The 23,946-nt window shown below is 45.3% G+C and overlaps 1 protein-coding gene across 1 annotated transcript in view; it reads left to right on the top strand.

Annotated features, from left to right (window-relative positions):
• Catspere (catsper channel auxiliary subunit epsilon) overlaps window positions 1-14,372 on the top strand; it is a 109,890-nt gene extending 95,518 nt beyond the window's left edge. The window contains exons 16-19 of the mRNA XM_036202635.1: window positions 43-129; window positions 4,970-5,127; window positions 12,613-12,666; window positions 14,219-14,372. Coding sequence (XP_036058528.1) covers window positions 43-129; window positions 4,970-5,127; window positions 12,613-12,666; window positions 14,219-14,372 — 453 coding nt within the window. The remainder of the gene's footprint in view (window positions 1-42; window positions 130-4,969; window positions 5,128-12,612; window positions 12,667-14,218) is intronic.
• The last annotated feature ends 9,574 nt before the right edge of the window (window positions 14,373-23,946 follow it).

Raw genomic sequence — 23,946 nt, 5'->3', positions numbered from 1 at the left:
GCGAAGCCTCCTTCATGATCCTATGTGGCCATCTTTCGGCAGAGTGGTTGTATAAACGAAGCGCAGACATTCAAGTCCATGATAGAGGAAAACAAGGGCCTCCCACTGGATGACGTCTGGGGGCCTCAGGTAAGAAAAGGATTGAATTTGGCATTTGAGGTTAACAAAAGCTCGATGGAAACACTTTGGGTCTAAATTGTTTAGGGTAAACCGAATACTACTTTTCAATTATTTCAAAATTTCTTGTCTGTAATTTTATTTTCTTCTGTGCACTCTTTAGTACAAATTTAATATTCACTGCTGAAAATCTGCATTTGCATGTTATCAAAAGACCACTCCACATAAAAGTATGGAGACTGAGCCTTTGAAAAGACTAGTTGTCTTGCGGGGCCGGGGAGAAGGCACATGGTTAAGAGTACACAGTGCTCCTACAGAGTAGAAGGGTCCGTTCCCAGCACCATGTTTGGAGGCTCTGAAATGCCTGTAACCAACCCTAGGTCTACAGGAACATGATATCTCTGGCCTCCACAGGCACACACACATGCACACACACACACAATATATAAAAAATAATAATAAAAATAAATGTTTTAAGAAGAAACATAAGACTACCTCTTTATTTCTTTATTTAAAAATTAAGTAGTCTGTGAGCTCTCCCCTGGCATGATTCCCTTGAGAGCCTTCATCTCTCTTCCCTGATTTTCTCCAGTATTATGAACACTTATGACTATCTGACACATTATGCAGCCTAGTTTAAAAATCTTATTACCTACCTGACCAACTAAAATGTAAATACTAAGGGCTGGAGAGATGGCTTGGCAGTTAAGAGTATGTACCTGCTCTTTCAGGAGACCTGAGTTCTGTTCCCAGAATCCACGTCAGATGGCTCCTATAAATTTCGAGGCCTGTAACTTCAGCTTTAGGGGATCCAACACCCTCTTCTGGCCTCCAGTCACACAAAGACACACATAATTCAAGCTAAAAAATAAATCTTAACCGAAAGCAAAAATAAAATAAAATGGAAGCTCCAATAGAGAAGGGAATTGTGTTCTTCCACTCACTCTATATTCACAGTCCCTAACTCACTGTAGATAATTAATATGAATGTATAGAATTAATTAATAGTTAATGCATTACTACATTATGTATTTATAGAACTAATTAATAAACTATAGCTCATCCACCTCTACTAAGGAATACTTATTACTTCGAATCATGAGAAATTAAAATAATAGTGGATTCGGTTCAAACCAAACTTGCCTTCCTGGTTATTTTTGTTGCCTATGAAAAGGCACCCAAGGGTCTGGGGTCAAGCAAAGGTGCAAAGAACACTGTAAGAACAGATCTTACGGAGGGCATTTCAGTACTCTGAGATGCCATTTAACAGCAACGTACACGAGGAAGCAATGGGTAGGTCGGTGGTTAACAATCATGGAATTTGCCTGAACCAGCATGGAATAGTCTGGTGGTTCTCAAGCTTCAGCAGACACCAGGAATGATCCTCCGGGAGGCTTGTTGAAATAGATAACTCACCTGGGTTTCTGATTCAGTAGATCTGAAGTAGGGCCCCAAATTTTACCCCTCCCCTTCTCCTCTGAGCTCCACTCTACCCTCTTCCCTTCCCTTTCTTTCTCTACCCAACACTGGAGATTAAACCCAGGGCCTTGTGCGCTGTGGAGATCGCTCTGTATAAATAAAATGCTGATTGGCCAGTAGCCAGGCAGGAAGTATAGGCGGACAAGCAGAGAAGAGAATTTTGGGAGGTGGAAGGCTGAGGCAGGGAGACGCTGACAGCCACGCCACAAGTGAGATGTAAGGTACCGGTAAGCCACGAGCCATGTGGCAACTTATAGACTAATAGAAATGGGTTAATTTAAGATAGAAGAACAGCTAGCAAGAAGCCTGCCACGGCCATACAGTTTATAAGTAATATAAGTCTCTGTGTGTTTACTTGGTTGGGTCTGAGTGGCTGCAGGACTGGCAGGTGAGAGAAATTTGTCCTGACCAGGCAGGAAAACTCTAGCTACACTTGTGTGAGCTATGCAAGTGTCTGAGTGACAATCCAGCCCCTAAACTTGCATTTCTAAAAGTTCCAGATGAAGCCGGCATTGCTGATCTAGGGACTATGCCTAGGAAACCACTGAAATAGTTTACAACCTGCAAAGATTCCCGAGGGAACATGTCAGGCCCTCATTCTCCAGAGCTCATCATGAACAGCATGAACCCAGCTACAATTTGGGAAGTGTGGAAAGCTGGTTCTTAATGATACTAACTAAACTCTGGGAAATCAGGCTGCTCCTCCTGCAGGGCATCACAGCACATTAACTCATCCTTGCAACCACTTACCCTCTCTTCCTGGAGCATACAGCTGCAGTGAGACAGACAGCCTCCATTTCTCAGAGCTGCACTGATCGCTGTCTGCCCTTTCTGCTTCTAAGAGGATGAGTGGAATATTTACCTGAGGAGTTGGAGTCGGACTTTTTGTCGGGACCATTGGATCCCCAATAATGTCCTGGAGACTTATTATTAATTATGAAATCTTGGCCGATATGTTAGGCTTGCTTCTAACTAGCTCTTATAACTTAAATTAACCCATTATTAATTTACTTTCTGCCTCATGGCTTTATTACCTCATCTCCATAGTGCCCACCCTGCCCACTATGCATCTCCACTCATCTCTCTCACGTGCCCAGATTCCTCCTCCTACTTCCTCTATCTCTACCAGGAAGTCCCACCTAAACCTTCTGCTTAGCTATTGACCATTAGCTTTTTATTGGACCAATCACCTATCTTCACACAGTGTAAAGGGGTACCCCACAACAAGAAATAGCTCTAGGCACTGTAAGTTCTCAGAGAAAAACATCTGAAAGACTCACAAGCAAAAGTGACATTTCTGTAAGTCTTTGAGTCAGTGTTGGAATAGATTGGAACAGCACCGTCTGCAGGGCTGATTGCTTTTCTATGATACAGGATGGGGTCTGAATCTCTGAACATGACTGAGAAGTCCTTGGCTAGAAATGAAGTCAATTTGTGAGTCTAGGGGAGATTTGTTTTGTCAGATACCAAATAGCTTGACCAAGTGATGGTTTACAAATGAAAAGGGAGGGGGCAAGGGGAGTCCAACAATATGACAGGAAGCATCAAATGTGACACAGAAAGAGGTGCATCCATTGGTAAGTATCATCCTTTGTATTAAGAAATAACGAAGAGGGGGCTGGAGAGATAACTAAGAGATCAAGAGCACTGGCTGCTCTTCCAGAGGTCCTGAGCTCAGTTCCCAGCAACCACATGGTGGCTCACAACCATCTGTAATAAGATCTGGTGCCCTCTTCTGGCCTGAACGCATACATGCAGGCAGAACACTGTATACATAATAAATTTTTAAAAATGCACACAATGATGCAGGTAAACAGGTCCTGGTGACCAAGGCCCCTTTGTGATGATGAGCAGATGCCCAGTTCTCACACATAGTGCAAATGTCTCATATTCTTTTAATCAAGTTCATGGCTCCATTCATTTACCCACTCAGTAGACAAGAATTCCCATAGTCCAGAAAATACTTTGTATTTCCTTCCTTCCTTTCTCTTTCTCTTTCTCTTTCTCTTTCTCTATCTCTCTCTTCCCTTTCTCTCTCTCTCTTTCTCTCTCTCTCTCTCTCTCTCTCTCTTTCTTTCTTTCTTTCTTCTTTCTTTCTTTTGTCTTTCAGGGTCTCTCTACATATCCCTGGCTATCTGGGAACCCACTATATAGACCAGACTGAACTCAGACTCAGAGATCCACCTGCCTCTACCTCTCCACTGCTGGGATTAAAGCATGTGCCACCATGCCCAGCATATTTTGCATTTTCAAGTTTACATAAAAAACTATTAACCTTTCATTTGTTCTTCACTCATATATACCCCACATACTGTTTTATAAATGTGCCAGACATGCAGTGACAGGAAGGTAAACAGAGATGAGAAATGGTAGAAGATATGGATTTTACTACTAGTTTTGCATTTCACAGGCATCATATGAATTTATAGCATAACTCACCTCCAATACCTAGTATATTGAAGATAGATTATACTCATGGTAGCACTGCCTCAAAATGTAGGAGCAATAAAGAAATCAAGAAATAAATACCATCAGATAAATCAAGTGCTATTTATTCAACGACTATAAGTAGAACTTGGCTGCCATAAGCATCCATGATATGGAAATAAGTATATGATCCAGGATGGAAGCATAAACTTCCAGACCCAAATAAACTTGCCAGGTGGTACGGTTGTGGGTGACAGTCATTCTAAGTGGGTGAAATCCCATCCATTCCTAGAGGAGCCCAGTAGTCTCACTCTAAGGGCAATCCTACCCATTAGGATTAGACCCGCCTTGCACATGGGCTGAGCCGGACCTCTGCCTTGATGTTATAGCTATATCCATAGCAAACATATCCCTTTATAGCCTTGACCCCTGCTGAAAAACTAACCCTCATCTGTGTCCAGTGAGGCTCCTGTTCCCACACTCCTACTTGACATCCTGGTCTTTCACCAAACTAAGGATATCTTGGTCGATGTGAGACATCCCTTCAGAAGTTCCATGAGTGAGGGCTGGTAGGGGATGTTCAAGGCACTCACTGGTACTGCAATGGCAGAATACCAGGGGGTAGCCATTGAATCTCTTAGTGATTTTCCAAAATAAAGATATGAGAATCTGGGCTGGAGGGAGAGATGAGTGGGTAGGAGCACCGGCTGCTCTTGCAGAGGACCTGGTTTTGGTTCCCAGCATTCACAAGGCAGCTCACAAGCACCTGTAACTCCAGTTTCTGGGGTCCTGGTGCTCTCTTTTGACCTACACAGGTAGTGCATGTATATGCAGGTGAAGTACTCATTCACATAAAATTAAAATAAATAAATCTCACACGTATGAATCAGATTCTGTTAAAGTCAGAAAGTAACTTCTTTTTTTTTTATCTTTGCTTCTTGCTCAGAACTATAAGACTTGTTTTTCTTACGCTGTTGGGAAGCCAGGAGACCTAGACCAACCGTATGAGATTTTAAACCATTCTAATAAAAACCATTTACTATGGCCCATGGACCATTCCGGAATGTATGTGTTTCGTGTGAAAATCTTGGATCCAAATTTTAGGTGAGAATAAATGTTTTATGACACTTTTCCCTTAACATTAGTTTTTTTGATTTTGTTTTTGTTTTGTTTAATTTGATGCCAACTAAACATCTAATTTTGGTTATCCTTATTATTTATATGTTTGCTTTTCATTTTGTAGTAATCATATCAAATACTCTAAGAAAGCAGGCGATCTCACATCAACTGTTAATTGGATCACTTAGTTTAAAATTCCGTTCTGGTATTACATCCCTTACCGCATGTATTTGTTATTTTTCCTGTTGACATGACCAAACACTGGACAAGAAGAGCATAAAAGAGAAAGGATGTATTTTGGTTCAAAGTTTGATAGTAAAATCTATCCTGGCTACAGCGGCATAGCGGCCCAAGAGTGAGGCAGCTAGTCAACAGCCGCAGACAGGAAGCACAGAGCAATAGATGTCGGGCTCAACTCTCTTTTCCCATGAACCCCAGCCTATGCAATTGTGCCAGCCATGTTTAATGTGGGTCTTCCTCAGTCAGGCATTTCTGGAAACACCCTCCTAGATATTCCCATAGGTGTGTTTCCATGGTGATTCTAAATCCAGTCAGGCTGACGATGAAGATTAACCATCACACCTAGTATGTGCAAGGCCCCGGGTTCCATCCTAGCACTGTAAGAAAACAGAGCAAATGGAAACCCATGTGCTTAGCCCTGGGAGACAGATTCATACAATACCATGTGGACCGTATCAAGCCGTAATAATTGAGTGGGAGGCTAGCAATTGGCACTACTTTTTGGGTTCTGTGAGTTTTTCTGCTTCGAGATGAGAGGTGCAGAACTTTGACACTGTGAAACACCACAGGGTGTTTCTTCCCTCCCATTACCTGGCATGCAAACACTCCTCACCCCGCATTCTTCACAGTGATCTGTCTTTGGTACGCTAATAAGTTCATTGATGGCTGGCAGCACTTAGGTAGTTCCAGATGCAGGCTGGTCAGTGGACACACAAAGAATAATTAAGAGAATTATGATTTTTCAGTCCTACACCCATAAGCCTCCAGTGGATTTCCAAGGAGGCTGGGACTTCCGAAGAAGATCAACAGAGAGGATTTCCTTCAGAAGTTCTGAGTGCTGTGTATTTCTCTCCTGCACACAGGGATGAAAATGCTTCCTCCCAAGCAAGGGAACACCTAAGGGGACCGTTCCAGTTTCAGAGGCAGCTTCAACAGTGCACTGGCAATGGGGTGGCTACAGAGTGATGTGACAACAGAAGGCACTGGCTCTTGCCCATGCCAGGAGAAAACATGGACACCTTCTGGTGGCTTCCCTTATGTACCCCATGAAAGGAAACTAGACTTTGGCAGGGTAGCAGTCCTAGCCTGGCATCCCAGCTACTCAGGATGCCGAGTCCACTAGATCCTCTTGATCCCAGGAGTTCAAGACCAGTCTGGACAAAAGTCTCAACATAACAAATAAATATATCTATTAATAAGGGAACTAGGCTTGAGTCATGATACTAAAAACCACCCTGCCACTTCAAGGGTAAGATAATCTCAAAAGAAAAAGAGTATGTGTGAAAACTGCAAGGGATCCAGGATCTGAGAAATGGTTGGTAAGCGGTCAAATAGAGAAAGTATTGCCAAAATCCTGAAAGGCTGTGGGAAACCCGCACTGAGGTGGAGTGTGTAGCACACCCCGTCCATCTTCTGGGTGCTGAGAGCTAATATTCACCCCGTCCATCTTCTGGGTGCTGAGAGCTAATATTCGGGCACTTAGTACATGAGACTCTGAGCCATCACAATGGTCACATAAATTTTTAACGTATTTCCATTCCCTTTTAATAATTTCATACATGCATCCCGTGGATTTTGATCATATTTGCTCCTTGCTCCTCCCTCTAACTCCTTCCAGACCCAGCTCCCACCCACAGCAGGTCAGGTCTTTTTATTATTATTATTATTATTATTATTATTATTATTATTATTATTTCTTAAATGGCCCACTGATTCTAGTTTATGCTACCTGCATACTCATGGGTGTAAGGCTGGCTGTCCATTGGACTATAGTTGACTTACCGGGGGCCATACCATTAGAGGAAACGGGCTCCCCTCCTTCCCTCAAAAGCTATCAGCTGTCAGTGTGATGGGGGGGGGGGAGTGTGATCTTTTTGTTGGTGGTGGTGGTGGGGTTTTTTTTGTTTTGTTTTTCGAGACAGGGCTTCTTTGTAGCTTTGGAGGCTGTCCTGGAACTCCCTTTGTAGACCAGGCTGGCCTCAAACTCACAGAGATCCACCTGCCTCTGCCCCAGTACTGCCCGGCAGGAACGTGATCTTAATGAAGGCATCATTAGTGGGGGGAGTGTGATCTTAATGAAGGGATCATTAGTGGGGGGGAGTGTGATCTTAATGAAGGGATCATTAGTGGGGGGTGTGATCTTAATGAAGGGATCATTAGTGAGGGGGGGAGTGTGATCTTAATAAAGGGATCATTAGTGAGGAGGGGAGTGTGATCTTAATGAAGGGATCATTAGTGGGGGGGTGTGATCTTAATGAAGGGATCATTAGTGGGGGGTGTGATCTTAATGAAGGGGTCATTAGTGAGGGGGGTGTGATCTTAATGAAGGGGTCATTAGTGAGGGGGGGAGTGTGATCTTAATGAAGGGATCATTGGGGGGGTGTGATCTTAATGAAGGGGTCATTAGTGAGGGGGGAGTGTGATCTTAATGAAGGGGTCATTAGTGAGGGGGGAGTGTGATCTTAATGAAGGGGTCATTAGTGGGGGAGTGTGATCTTAATGAAGGGATCATCAGTGAGGGGGAGTGTGATCTTAATGAAGGGTCATCAGTGAGGGGTTTATTTCTTCCATATCCTCACCACATACATAACATTCCATTCCTGCCACAATTACGGCACAGCCCATCATCCTCTAGAGAAAGCAAGGAGACAGCTATATGAAGCTTTGTACCCTGGAAGGCCTGTTCTTGTCCACTGTCCCTAGGCAGAGCCATACTGTTCCCATCTGAATTCACAGCAATCTGCAAATCTCTTTCCTCTTTCTCCTTCATAGTCAGTAAGTGACACCACGAAGAACTCTCAAAGTCCCAGCAAATGGGAGCTATCCATCAACTGTTAGACGCATTCGAGGCCATTTTTATACAGGTCACTTGCCCTTCAGGAGAGAATCACATCTGCTACAGATCACATCTGACTTAAACATTAGAGATAACACATGTCTGAAGGCAGCCAAGGTTTCATGGTCACCCAGTGCTCTGGGGGCAGGTCAGGAGAGCCAAGTCTCAGCACTGTTTGCATCACCTATAACATGTAGAAAAGCTCTCTTTGCCCTGGGTTCCAGTCTCGCAGGGTTTTTCCTAAACACTTACAGATTTATGTTTATATGTGTGTGTTTTTCTTTCCTCTGACTTGGCAGCTACACCCGAACCTACTGATACTTTAACTACCTTCTGCGGCCCTGCAGTCAGGATTCTGACACTCAGACCTCTGCCTGGCAGGATTTCCGGTCCTACCAGTCAGACGTTGAGGTGAAAACCTGATAGCTCAGAGAGGCCGAGAAGCAACCAGCTGACCTTCCTTTTGGCCAGAGACCCAACAAGAGAATGTCTCTCCATTTGTCCCAAACCAAAAAGACTGTGAATCTTCTGTCCCTCCTTACACTTTCCTGTGTGTCTCTCTATCTGTGTTCCAGGGTCCTCCATACTCTCTATGGCTAATTCTTGTCAATCAGTTGCTGGCTCTGCCCCAACCAAGATTGATTCTATTAACAGAGTCTCAGGGTTTCACAGTGCAATCAAATATTCTGCAACATATATGTTTATCCAAGTGTGGTATAGGTTATCTCCAAAATCCGAAGTGGATAAAAATAAAGCAATAGCAGCAACAATAAAACAAGCAATCTTTTTATCTGGACACGAGCAGAGGGAACAAGGAAGGACTTGTCTTTCACCCTTAAAGGTGTATCATGTGCTCCATGTGTGTGGAACTTACTCATGATCACCACCTGAACATATATATATATATATATATATATATATATATATATATATATATATATATATATCTGTGTGTGTGTGTGTGTGTGTGTGTGTGTGTGTGTGTGTGTGTAGCTGAGGATCAAACCCAGGGCCTTGCACTTGCTAGGCAAATGCTCTACCACTGAGCTAAAGCCCAGACCATGAACTTGTATCTTACAGCATTATATAACAGATTAACACAATGTCCCATGAGATACTGTTCAAAAGCCAACTCGCTGGCAGTAGGTTCATAGAGTAGATATAGTCCTGGGGGAAAAACAGTTTCTGGTTTTGTTCTATCTATGAGACTAGTGGAGCAGTGACGGGGAGAAATACTTTATAAAATGAATGGCTGCTTATTAGCTATGTGTCCATGGTTAGATAACCCTGAGAAGAGCCTCTGCTGAGCTCATGAAAATCTCATCGGTGCTCCAGATTTGCCAGTCTTCTGGGCAGTTGGCCGGATGTCCTAAAGAGAGGTGGTCTACATTTTACAGCTCAGGTTTCTCAGGAGGCAGACGTTGTGATGTAGACTGAAGTGTAGGAGGTTTATTGGGAAGTGATCGAAGATCACCACCTTTAGAGAAAGTGAAGGAAATAAGATTGGGGTGAGGCAGAAGCAGGCAAAACCTCAGCCCCAATGAAGCCTTCAGTTGATTTCACAAAGAACACTGGGGTGGGGGTACCAGACAGAGCTGTTCTGAACTGGGGAAAAGGGGCAAGTTCTTGGTGCCTCTGAATCGCTAGCCTTTGGGTTAGACTTTCCCCAAAAGGGGGTGTAACTCTGGCAGAGGGCAAGTCCTGGCAGATACTGGTCCCCTTGAGAGGAAACAAAAGCTTCAGTCCTGGAAATAGAATCTCAGTGGCACACAAACACTTGGCAGCATCCCCACTAACCCCACATCCTTTGAGGTCAATGTCCTAGGTGTACTATATTGATTTTATTTGGTTAATTTCACTTGTTTACTTCTTTGCAATACTAGAACTGAGCAGAGGCCTCACACATGCTAGGCAAGTAATCTATTGCTATGCTAGAAAACTGAGCCTTTGTTATATCAGCCAAAAAGGGCCCATAATCAAGTATCCATACCCAAAGATTCATTCCAGCCCTGTCATTTGAATAGGGTTGTCTCCGATGATAACCGTGCTTTCTTTCTCCAATTATAAAACCAACCATTTGGCTTTTGCTTCATCCTAACCAAAATGGAGGAGCCCATTTCTATGGCAGCTTCCCCGCTTCCTGAGACCTCCAGACTCTGCTTAGCTTTTGACAGGGATGCGATTTTCAGTGCTGTTATTTACAATTTCTTCTCAGCCCTGCCTGAAGGTGGAGGAGAAACTCATATCTCATAAAGTCACCCCAACAGACCTCTTTAAGCAGCCCTACATTTTGTCATGCATGGTTGAGAGTGTCAAGTCGACCAGATATAGACTCACCAGAGACAAGTCTCTGGGTGTGCCTGTGAGGAGTTTTTCTAGGTTAGGCTGAGGTAGGGAAGACCCACCCTAAAAATGTGGGCAGCACAATTCTGTGGGCTGAAGTTCCCAAGCAGATGAAAAAGAGAACATGAGCTGAGCTCCAGCATTCCTCATTCTCTGCTTCCTCACGTGGGTGCCTTGTGCCGGGTGGCCATGCTTCCCCACCATGATGATTATACAAGAGCCTGCACTCGGAGCCACGGTAAACCCCTCTAGTTGTTTTTATCAGGTGTTTGACGATAGCGATGAGAAAAGTTGAGACAGACTCATTCCCCCACAGCAGGGTCATGAGTCTCTAACACCGCAAACTTAATCTGAAAGACATATTTTCTGCATACTTGCCCTGTCCCTTTCTGAAAGAGGAATGTCAGTGTCTGATTCAAAGTAAGGATTTGTCAGCCGGGCGGTGGTGACGTTAGCCTTAATCCCAGCATTCAGGGGCAGAGGCAAGTGGATCTCTGTGAGTCTGAGGCCAGCCTGGTCTATGTAATGAGTTCCAGGACAGCCGAAGCCTCACAGAGAAACCCTGTCTGGGGGCGGGTGGGGGGTGGGGGGGAGAGAAGTAAGGGTTTGTCTACTTCTTTGTATTGTAAAGTTGTGTCTTTTTTGAGACAACTTCTCGTATGCAGTAACATTTGCCTAGACCTTGCAGTCTCTTGCCTCCGCCTTCCAAGTCATGTGATTAGACACATGTCCTAACCTGCCGAGTTTACCATATCATCTGTCCATCTGTCACTACACAGTGAGCTCTTTCTTCTTCTTCTTTTGTTTGTTTGATTTTGTTTTTTGAGAAAGGGTGTCTCTGTGTAGCTCTGGCTTGTCCTGGAACTTGCTCTGTAGATCAGGCTGACCTCAAACTCACAGAGATCACCTGCCTCTGCCCCACCCACACCACCTCCAGTGCTAGGACAAAAGGCGTTCACCTCCACCAGCACAATGACACCTTCCAAGTTCTAATCACACAAAGCAAAATTCAGAACTAAGCAAATTGCCAATTTGTTCATAAGTGGTCAATAATGCCTATCTTTCCAATATTCTGAGAAGTACATTAAGCGCCTGGGTGAAAAGCCCCAACTTTGCTGGGCATGCAGTAAATGCTTACTAGAAGTAATCGCTTTTCTTCTGTCTTCTCCCCCAAGAAGATAGGTAAAACTGTGCCATAAATGTCTGTTTAGTCACATCCCATCTCATTTAAAGCACTAAACTAAGCCGGGCGGTGGTGGCACATGCCTTTAATCCCAGCACTCGGGAGGCAGAGGCAGGAATATCTTTGTGAATTCGAAGCCAGCCTGGGCTACAGAGTGAGATCCAGGAAAGGCTCCAAAGCTGCACAGAGAAACCCTGTCTCGAAAAACCAAACAAAAAAAAAATCGCTAAAACTAAGCTATGAGATGGACTCAGTGACTGGAAATGGTAACAGAAGCAGTCCAGTTCCTGACTCTCTCAGCTTCCTGAGGGGAACCAGCCTCCAATCAGATGGATCTCATTCTGTTAGCTCAGGAAAACCAGATTTCAAATTCCCAGAGCTGCCACTCAGAGCACTGCAAACGTCTCCTGGTTGCCCAGCCCACCCGAGCCTCAGCAACCTTGTCTGGATGGAAGGGTTCTCAGGAGGATTAAGAGTGCATGTAAGCATTCTGCACACCACCAGGCATGTAGTAAATGCTAATTTATCACCCATCTTCAGTGAACATAGGGCTCAGTATGCAATGGTTAACCATGTAGTACTTCTGAAGATGCTTAAGATTGTTCATTATTATTAATGTCATTATGACCGTTGCCTTGGAAACTACCACCCAAAGTGTGTAATGCTGTGAAGACAGCGTGGTTATCTAGCATAGAGATGCTCCAATGGAAAAGCCATCATAACTGTTCTGTAAGTGCATCTATCTATTGTGTCCTTGTCAAAAAATGATACCTTAGTAAGGTTACATATGATCTGTTACCATAGAGATGCAGAGGATATTTTAAATACATTTAGCTTTACCTTTAACATCACTTTTTCTGATTTGCAGTTTCTGTAACCTAACATCTATTTTTGCGATCGAGACCTTCGGAGTGATTCCCAGGTAATGAGAATGCTGTCGTGTTTGTGTATTTGCTTGTTTTAGTTTTATTGTTTCCTGGCTTTACTGTTGGGGCTGGCCTGGAACCCATGCTCCCTCCATTTCAGCACAATGCCTATCAGAGAGAAGATGGGGTATGCTGATCAAGGTCCATAAAGAGCCATTTGCTTGGCCACAGAAGGGAAAAGATCACATTAAGATAACTGCAGGCCAAGAAAAACTGTAACACTACCACTAAGTATTCTAATAAGACAGCAAAGTCAACTCGAAAACAACACTCAAAGTGTCTAGACTAAGAAATAAGCCCCCTCTCAAGGGATGTCCTACACAGAATCCCAGGTGAAGAGGTCTGAAGGGCCTCAGCAGAGAGTAGCTTCCAACACACACACACACACACACACACACACACACACACACACACACACGCACACGCTCACAAATATACTCATATATATGCCCACACACTCACACATGCCCCCTCACACACATTCACAAATGCTCAGTTACCACCAGCGAAATAACCAGGCCCTGAGCCTGTAAGGGTGGCACCCCTTACTCTGTAGCCTGAGGCAAGAGGATCGCTTGAGCCCAGGAGTTCTAGGACAGTCTGGGAGCACACTAAGCCCAGCTCTCCCTGTGTGTCCCCTTCCTTCTGAATTTGCTGTCAGTGAGTAATGACACCATCCTAATAGTGACTCTTCCCCACACATGGCGGTTCTCTTTACTCCTTCAAATCCCTGAAATGCCACATCTTAACAATCGCCAAGACAAATCCAGTCTAACTTTTAAATATATCTTGACCTAACCACTTCTCTCCATTTCTTCACTCACACCACCACTCACAAAAACCTTCAAACTGGTCCACGCCCTTCTCAGTTCATGCTTCACGCTCGGTCAGCACACCACCCTTTTAAAAGGGCCACCCTGTTCCACAACCATGAAACTCTTTCTTGCCTTTTGCCTAAACTCCATATTCTCTCCTTACTGTAAGCATTTTCTGACACATGCCCATCTGTTTGTCCCCACTTTGTTTCCTCAGGGCTAGAAAGCAAACCCAGGCCTCATTCCTGGTAGACAAAGGGCTCTACCTTTGAACCACATCCCCAATCCCCTTGGTACCTGTCACTCCTCGTTTCTCACCACACTGACTCTGGAGTTCCAGTCACACTGAACTGGGTTCCATTCCAGAATGCTCTGAGGACCTCAGGGTTTCTTCATACTCCTGTGGCATCTTCTCCATGCATATACATCTCCCTTTGCCTAAGTCACTTGCTCCACTCCCAGGCATCACTAGCCGACTCCTACCCACAGTTGGGTCCCTCCTCTGCTCCACTCCCAGAGCTCCTTCATAATCCCTCCTCTCCTGATGGTCACACTTCTTCCTGATCAGCCTCAAATATTTAACTACCTTAAGGACTGACGCTAGGACTTATCACTCTGATCTGTGTGACCAGCAAGGCAGTTAACCGTTCTTAGACAGCTTGATTGAGTAAATTAATGGGCAGAGCGTGAATAACGGCTTCTGATGGCTTCTTCTTTGTCGTTCTTATTCTAGCCCAAGTGTCTACCTGATAGTCGCCTTCCTTTTTGTCTTGATGCTCACATTCATCAGCATTCTAGTCCTGAGCTACTTCTGGTACACCAAGATTTACAGACAGTTTATTTTTGAGCCACTTCACAAGCCTCCTACAAAACTGAAGAAGAATTAGGAAATTGAGGGTTAATTCTGGATATATATACATATATATGTAGGTAGATAATGTACATATATGTAATTATATTAAGAATGTGTGTTTGGCTAAGAAATATTAAATGTAAGCTCATATTATTATTAAATTCAAATCTGAAAAATGTTCTTAAATTATTCCTCCAAATAACATATATTATTGTTGTTATTCATTTTAAAAATAGCATATACGCTGTTACATTGCATTTAAAAAATAAAAATCAGAAGCTGGCTGGTGGTGGTAGCAGTAGCAGTGCACGCCTGTGATCCCAGCAAATGGAAGACCGAGGCAGGCGGATCTCTGTGAGTTCCAGGACAGCCAGGGCTACACAGAGAAACCCTGTCTCATGAATGAATGAATGAATGAATGAATGAATGAATGAATGAATACATAAATAAATAGAAGAAGAGGGAGGTGGGGGAGGAAGGAAGGAAAAAAAAGAAGTAGCCAGCTCTTCCAAAGGACCTGGGTTTGGCTCCCAGCATCCACATAGTGACTCACAGTGACTCCAGTTTCAGGAGATGTGACACCCTCTTCTGGCCCCTAACAGCACTGCATGCATGCGGTACATAGACATATGTGCAGGCAAAACACCTGTGCACATAAAATAAGAATAGCCGGATGGTGGTGGTGGTGGCGGCGGCGGCGGCGGCGGCGGCGGCGACGGCAGCGGCGCACGCCTGTAATCCCAGCACTCGGGAGGCAGAGGCAGGTGGATCTCTGTGAGTTCGAGGCCAGCCTGGGCTACCAAGTGAGTTCCAGGAAAGGCGCAAAGCTACACAGAGAAACCCTGTGGGGGGGGGGGGGAATAAAGGAAAATAAATAATGGATTTTTTTTTTTTTTTTTTTTTTTTGCTTTTGGAGACAGGGTTTCTCTGTGTAGCCCTGGCTCACCTGGAATTCCCTTTGTTTACCAGGTTGGCCTCGATCTCACAGATATCCACCCACCTCTGCTTTCTGAGAGCTGGGATTAAAGGAATGGGTCACAAGGCTCTAAATAATGGATTTTGGGGAGGGGGGTGAGACAGTGTTTCTCTGTGTAGCTTTGCACCTGTCCTGGAACTCACTCTGTAGCCCAGGCTGGTCTCAAACCCACAGAGATCCACCTGGTTCTGCCTCCCAAGTGCTGGGATTAAAGGTGTGTGCCACCACCACCTGGCTTTAAATAATGGATTTTTTAAAAGAGATTTAATCACACTGATAACAGTTTATGTTGGAGAGGATGTGGAGCAAGGGGAACACTCCTCCACTGTTGGTGGGAGTGCAAACTTGTTACATCCACTGTGGAAATCAGTATGGCAGTTTCTCAGAAAATTGAGAATTAATCCTCCTCAAGACCCAGCTATACTACTCTTGAGCATTGGGTACAAGGAATGCTCAATCATACCACAAGGACACATGCTCAACTATGTTCATAGCAGCATTATTCATAACTGCCAGAACCTGGAAACAACCTAGATGCCTCTCAACCAATGAATGGATAAAGAAAATGTGGCACAAATACACAATGGAGTACTACTCAGTAATGAAAAGCAATGACATTTGCAGGCAAATGGATATCCTGAGTGAGGTAACCTAGACTCAGAAGGACAAATATGGTATGTACTCACTCATAAGTTTCAGACTGTAACCCACAGCTCCAGGGAGACTAGTTAGCAGGGAGAACCCAAAGAGGGACTCATGGATAACCCTGGGAAGGAAAAATAGATGAGATCTCCATGAATGAACTGGGTATGAGGGGTGGACAATGGAGGGTAAGTGATAGGAGATGAGAACATAAGGGAATGGGATGGTTGAACTGGAGTAGGCATGGAGTGGGAGAGCAATGAGAGAGATACCATGATAGAGGGAGACATCATGGGGATAGAGAGAAACTGGGTGCTAGAGAAGGTCCCAGGAATCCACAAGGATGACCCCAGCTTAGACTACTAGCAATAGTGGAGAAGGTGCCTGAACTGGCTTACCCTGGCAATCAGATCGGTGAATATCCTGTCATCATACAGCCTTCACCCAGTAACTTGTGGAAGCAGATGCAGAGATCCACAGCCAAGTACCAGCTTGAGCTCCAGGAGTCCAGTCGAAGAGAGAGAAGAGGGATTCTATGAGCAAAGGGTGTCAAGATCATGATGGGGAAACCTACAGAGACAACCAAACCAAACTAGTGGGAACTCATGAAATTTAGATCAACAGCTGTGGAGTTGGATGGGACTAAACTAGGCCCTCTGCATAAGTGAGACAGTTGTGTAGCTTGATCTGTTTAAGGGGTCCCCTGGCAGTAGGATCAGGATCCATCCTGGTACATGAGCAGGTTTTTTGGAGCCCACTACCTACGGTGGGACACCTCGCACAGCCTTGAGATATGGGGGAGAGGCCTGGACCTGCCTCTACTGAATGTACCAGGCTCTGCTGACTCCCCATGGGAGGCCTTACCTTCTTGTAGAAGGGAATGGGGGGCGGGGTTGGGGAAGGGAGACTGGAGGGGCAGGAAGGGGGGGGGAGAGGGAGATCTGTGATTGGTATGTAAAATGAATAAAAAAATTCTTAATTAAAAAAAGATTTAATCCCATTTCTCAGGAGAGGGGCAGAGCAAGTTGATGGGGAGTTTAAAGTCAACCTTGGCTACATAGTGAAACCCTGCTTCTTAAAAAAAAAAAAAAAAAAAAAAAAAAGCAGTAGCCTAGTCGCCTAGGTCAGTTGATTGAAGCCATCCATGGCTGTCTCCAGATATAGAGTAGTAGTGACATGATCAACGACGATCAAAGACTTTGCCAATCACTTTCCTTTCCATCTCAACAAACTGGTAGTTACTGCCAGCCTAGCAAGTCACCCCAAATGGAAGACATCTAGGACAAAGGCTGCCCCCTGAGATTTCCAGCTATGCTGTCTCTTCAGGGGGGCTGGCAATTCTGAAACGGGAAATGGACTATCTCAAGGCCTACCAGTGAACCCGTGTGCTATTCTTGGCTACAGATCCAACTGAGGCAGTCCGTGTAGTCAGCTAATCACAGTTGATCTAGCAGAGAATGAGCCAGAGGGAGCCAGAGAGGAGCAGGAGATGACCTCTCAGTTTCCCCGTGATTGATCAGAAAGGAAACCAGTAATTTGGAAAACAGGTCATTGTCCCTTTGGGCCACTACCTCAATGGAGGTGACAGAACTGTATTCAGGTGTAACCAGACACCTGTAAGCCAGGATCTAAGAAAGGAGGGATTTATTTGGACTCAGAGTCTGAGAAGGTACAGTCCATAAGACAGGGAAGGCATGGTTTTGTTCAGAGCAGTGGGAGTGTGTGGCTGCCGCTGTTCCCATCTCAGCAGACCAGGAAACAGAGAAATTGAGATGGAAGTGGAACCAGGCTGTCACCCCTAAGACCTACCCTCCAGTAAGGCCTAGCCTCACAAAGGTTCCACGGCATTCTGAGACAGTGTGCCAACAGCTGGAGGCCAAGTAGTGGAACTCCTGAATGTGTGGGGGGACATTTCCCACTCACACCATATCACTGAGTTGGCCAGGGGAATCCCCACTTCTGGTGCTCAGACACTCAATTTGGTTGCTCCCCTCACCTTTATCAGACTTAGCATAAGCAGCAGAATAAAACAGAAGCGATGGCTGGCCACTTCCTCCTCGGCCGTTCCCCTACTCTCTCCTGCCATGTCAGGAGCAGCCTTAGGAAGCCACAAATTAAAGGCTCCCACAGGCAAAGCGACATGAAAGCCTATCTCTATTCCTCAATGAAGCCAGCAGGTATAGGGCGCTCCCGACACAGTGGACAGCAGCTCAAGAGACTTGGGTAAGAAACATCCACTAAAACTGCCATTGTACTCCTAGACTCGGGAAACAGAAATAATGTTCATTTTAAGCTGCTGTGCATGTGGGCTGATTTGGTATACAAGAAGACACCGCCAGCAATAGATTGCAACTCTACCAGCTTTTGAAACCCTCGTGGCTTTGGGACTGACCTGACTAAGGTAACAACAAACACAAATACACAGGAACGGGGATGGGGGCGGGGTGCTCCGGGGGAGACCCGGCACACTTATGCAGCACACGCAAGGAGGCAGGTGAGCTAATCTGTATAGTGGTCTCTGCAGGGGGCCAGTCTCACTCAGCCTGCAGTCATGTGGGAGAGGAACCTGCAAGCTGTACATTGGCGCACCACAGGAAGCCCTTGCCATTCACATGACACTAGCATCTTTGACATGCTCATGTCAACGATACACATTCACTCCCCACAGTCTGAGATGTTTCCTCCAGGATATAAGAAATGGGTTGTGACTGAATGTCTGGCCACTACTGTTTCTGTTTCAAATGTCTTCCCCTGCTTTGCTTGTTGTTGCAAGGGGCCAGTGAAAGGTAAATGGTGCTGGTGGTGGCATTGGTTTGCGGCGTGGAAAGGTCACGGTCACGGCAGAACCCAGTGTTCAGAGCTTTATTAGAGAAGAAAAGTGAGGGGAAGAGAGGGGACCAGGCCTGGAGAGAGAGAAAGATGGTGGGGGAAGAGGAGAGCAGAGCAGGGAGCAGAGAGAGGGTGGGGTCCGCATCAGGCTTTTAAGGGGACTACACTGAGCACCTACAGAGTCGCCAGTACCCCCTGATGATGTAAGATGCAAGTCCCTGAGCTGCGCATGTGCAGGAGTGAGGGCAGGATCCTAACATTCAGGACTCTGCAAACTACACATCTGCCACCCTGTGGCTCTCTGATGGTTCCTCCAGGAAGGTTCCAGAAGGAGACTAGAAGGCAAGAGAAAGGACGTCCTGCTTCCTGCCTGCCTCTGTCAGTTAGTTTTCTGTTGCTGCAATAAAGCATCATGATCAAGGCACCTTAGATAGGAAAGTTTTTTTTTCTTTTTTTGATTGGTTGTTTTGAGCTTCTAGTCTCAGAAGGCTAAGAATCTTAGCAGAGAGACACAGCAACAAGCTGCAGACATGGCAGCAGAGCAGGAAGCGAAGAGCACCCATCTTCAAAGGCAAGCAGGAAACAGTGAGAACTGGAAGTAGGTTACCGGTCTATTGCTGTGACGAGACACCACGGCCATGTCAAAGAAAGCATTTAATGGGGCTTGCTTACGCTGTCAGAGGTTTACTCCATGATCATCATGGCAGGAAGCAGCTGAAACAGTAGCTGAGAGCTTTACGTCCTGACCCACAGGCAGCAGGGAGGACAGAGACACACACCGGGCCTAGCATGGGCTTTGGACATCTCAAAGCCCACTCCCATGACTCACCTCTTCCAACAAGGCCACCCTCCTCAATCCTTCCAAGCAGTTCAAGTGGGGACTAAGCTGGGGGCCATTTTCACCCAGACCCCCACATTCTACTCCCTGGCCCCCATAGCCTTGTAGCCATTGTGGTAATGCAAAATGCATGCAGTCCAACTTCAAAAGTCTCCAGTCTTTTACAGCCTCAACATTGTTTAAAAATCTGAAGTCTCTTCTGAGACTCACGGCCATCTCTTAACTATAACTACCTCTAAAATTAAAAAGCAAATACTTCCGACATACAATGACACCAAATATATATTGTCATTTTAAAAGGGAGGAAAAGGGTTATAGTGAGGAAATACTGAACCAAAGCCAGGCCAACTGACACCCAGCAGGACAAACTCCAAATTCTGCATCTCCACATCTGACGTCAAAGTGTTCTTCAGATGTCCAACTCAGTTCCACTTTGTCGACTGAAACACACCTCTCTCTTGGGCTGATTAGGAGCTCTCCTTGGCCCATAGCTCTGGCATTTCCAACATTTGGAGGCTCCAACACAATACAGGTTTCACTTTCACAGTTTCATACAATGGTCTTTCTGGGCCTCCATGCAGGGACACCCCTAACACATGTCTGGCCTCAGAGGCTTTCCTTACTCCGAGAGGAAGGTTTCATAACCTTCTCCTGTATCCTTCTGGACTTTAAATTCAGAACCACATTGTGGAAGTTGCCAAGTTCCGCTGCCTGCTTGGGCTGATCCCTCTTTGTCTTCCATTTACATTAGCTTTCTGCTGTTGTGTATAGTCCTAGGAAATCCCTCAGACTTTTTCCATTCATAGGTTGCAGGATTAGCTTAGTAGGGTCTTGCCTAAGGTCACCATTCCCTTTATTCCGTTTAGCATCAGGTCTTTCCTTAAACTGTTTACCTCCTTGAGCACAGGACTTGGCTCCAACATCACATTTCCTGGTGCTCCTTTTCTCCTCAAATAGCACCTTTTGTATTTCTTTCTGCCCAATTTTTCGTTGTAGATTTGATAATAATAACTACACAACACAGACAATACTAGGCTGTCTTGGAACCTTCTATGTCAAGGACATTAATCCAAAACTCTTCAATTGAGCCTCAGGCAGAGTTTTTAGGCCAAGGGCAAAAAGCAACCACGTTTGCTAAACTATCACAAGAATGGTCTCTAGGCCACTTCTAATATTCTGAAACCTCTTGAGCTGGGCCTCCACTGCTCTCAGCGATGTCCTGTCTTCCATGCTCCTACTAGGATGGCCCAGTAAGCCCTGTTTAAATGTTTCAACCACTTTTCTAGTCCAAAGTTAAGTCTTCTGTATTCCTCCAAACAGCAATATGGTCAGGCCTGTCACAGCACTATATCACACTCCATGGTACCAACTTCTGTCTAATCAATGTTCCACTGCTGTAGAAAGACACCATGACCAAGGCCGCTCTTATAAAGAAAGCACTTCGCCCGGCGGCGGCGGCGGCAGCAGCAGCAGCAGCAGTGGTGGCACATGCCTTTAATCCCTGCACTCCGGATGCAGAGCCAGGCGGATTTCTGTGAGTTCCAGGCCAGCTTGGTCTCCAAAGCGTGTTCCAGGAAAGGTGCAAAGCTGCACAGAGAAACCCTGTCTCAAAACAAAACAAAACAAAAAAAAGCACTTAATTAGGGATTGCTCACACTTTCATGTTGCACAAATCTTAAATGGTCTTATAATAAAAACCTGGAGTCAGATACTGGGGTCAATGCTGAAAGATCAGAGAGACAAAGGAACAAGCCACTAGAGAAACTTTGCCCCACCACCAAATCCTCAGACTGAATGGAAGGCGAGATCCTGTCTCCACGAATCCTCTGACTGCATCCCTTTGTGTCCTCAGCTGGAAGGCTCTAGTTCTGTCTAGTTCTGTCTCCTCACGCCTTCTATGCCTTTCCCACCCAGCCGTTCCACTTCCTTCCTAGTGCTGAGATTAAAGGTGTGTGTGCTTCCCAGATACTGGTAGCAAAGGCATGAGATCTCAAGTGCTGGGATTAAAAGGGTGTGACTCCCAAAGGTTAAAGGCGTGTGCCTCCACTGTCTGGCCTCAATATTTAATCTAGTGGTTGTGTTAATATTCAGACCCACCCCTTGGGGCCACCCTGCATCCTGATGTAGAAGCCTCATCTTAAGGAAAAATTCTGCCCCTTCCTCTCTCTCTAGCTCCACTCCCACAAGGTCTGCACCCCTCAACCCTCCCCTCTCCCCCCATTCTCTTTTCTTTCCTATCTTTTCTTTGTCTATTATAGTAAACCATTTCTGCATGGATGTAGTGTCTGGGTTGTGAATGTCCACCTGCAGCCCCACCACCATGCCCGCATGGAGTGGGTTACAGGCCAGCCTGCCACTGCATCTATGGCATGCCAACATGGTTCCCTGCTTGGATGCGATACCCTGGTCTAACCAACTGGGCGTTTCCCACGAGTGCATAATAAATAACAGGCTAGCTCTGTCCTCTGATCCTCTGATCCTCAGGCAAGCTTTATTTGATACACAATATATCACCACAGTTTCAGAGAGTTAGTCCATTATTATCATAGTGAGAGCAGACTGGCATGGTGCTGGAGCAGTAGCTGAGAGTTTTACATCCAAATCCAAAGATAGGAGACAGACTAACACTGGGCCTGGCATGGGATTCTAAAACCTCAAAGCTGACTCCCAGAGGCATACCTCCTCCAACAAGGACACAGCTCCTAAACCTTCCAAACAGCTCAGCTAGGGATTAAGTATTCCAATAATATGAGCCTAAGGGGGCTACTTCATTCAAGCCACCACAGGCTGTTACTCTCAAAGTCTCCAGGAAGGCTGTACCACATAAGCTTCCCTAAATAGGGCCACCCAACTAGGGACCAAGTGTTCAAATGTGAAGACCATGGGGGACATTTCTCATTCAAACTACCACACTCCCTGTCCTTGGTTAGTTTTATTGTCAATTTGACTCAACCTAGAGTCATCTGCGGAGAGGGAATTGTAACTGAAGAATTGCCTCAATCAGATTAGCCTATGTCCATGTATCCCAGGAATTGTCCACAGAAACCTGTAGTTTCTCAACTAGGAATGGGGCCTTAGGAGTCCCCTCTCACTCATGCTGGAGTATAGTATATTATTATTATTATTATTATTATTATTATTATTATTATTATTATTATTATAGGAGTGCAACTTCCTATCATGTCTCTAAGACATGTTGTAACTGCCCTCCCCAACCTCTAGCTCTTACAATCTTTTCACGTCTTCTTCTATAGCAGGCCCTGAACCTGGGGGAAGGGGATCTTGCAGACTACAAAAATATAGAGAGATTCAGCTGTGTATTAAAGCTGTACTTTGACCGGCCAAGGGTCTGTCAAATAGGAAGCCATTTATCATGGAATATTTGGCGTTATACAGCCTTTAATATTTCAGCTGTTTTCTGCGATGAAATTCTTGCATGCCCAAATACTCCCAGACCATTTGGCAAACAGTTCAGCTTCTCAGACCTGCTGAACCTCTAGGTAAGTAGCTCCCCGACTGAGCCTAGGAGACAAGTGGGCTGTAGATGCATAGCTTTGTTCCTTATGTAAATGAAGCTCAGACCATCCCCTTCCTTCAGGCCTAGGGGCATGGCAGAGAGATTGACTGAGGACAATAGGGCTTTTTGCACAACCAGGTGCAGTAAGGACTGGAGCAGATTTCCAGAGGCAGACACAGAACTGTGTGGCCAGAGAGAGAAGAGGAGGGCAGAGATTTGGTAGAGGGTGAGGCAGACCTCTTGTAGAGTTTTTCAGGGCCAGGAGTAAGGAACCAGGAAGGATAGATGGAGGATGGAGGAACAGAGGACGAAGATGAGGTCAAAAGCAGAGGAGCTTACTAAAGCTGTGAGGACAGGAGAACTGGGCACAGAGAGGAGCTGAGTGTGCATTTAGTGTTGAATCCCACCTTCAGAAAAGTTTAAATTCAAGCCAGGCGTGGTGATCCCAGCATTTTAGAGGCGGAGGCAGGCAGATCTCAGGGAGTTTGAGGCCAGCCTGATCTACAAAGCAAGTTCTAGGGCAGCCAGGGCTGTAATATAGAAAAACCCTGTCTCAAAAACTAAAAAAAAAAAAAAAATAAAGAAGAAAGGTTCACCTTCCAGACTCTTTTCATTGTTCAATGAGCCTAGTGATGTTTCTTTCTGCATCTCCCGAGTCTTAGTGGTCCCTTTTTGTATTTTTTTAAAATATGGGGGGTCTCACAAAGACCTAGGCAGGCTTCAGATTCACTATGTAGTTGAGAATGACCTTGAAGTTCTGACACTCCTGCTTCTACCCACAACCTACACCAAATGCTGAGGTCTGT

Source organism: Onychomys torridus, chromosome 11, assembly GCF_903995425.1.
Source record: "Onychomys torridus chromosome 11, mOncTor1.1, whole genome shotgun sequence".
Taxonomy (NCBI): Eukaryota; Metazoa; Chordata; class Mammalia; order Rodentia; family Cricetidae; genus Onychomys; species Onychomys torridus.
This window is presented reverse-complemented; position numbering and strand designations above follow the sequence as displayed.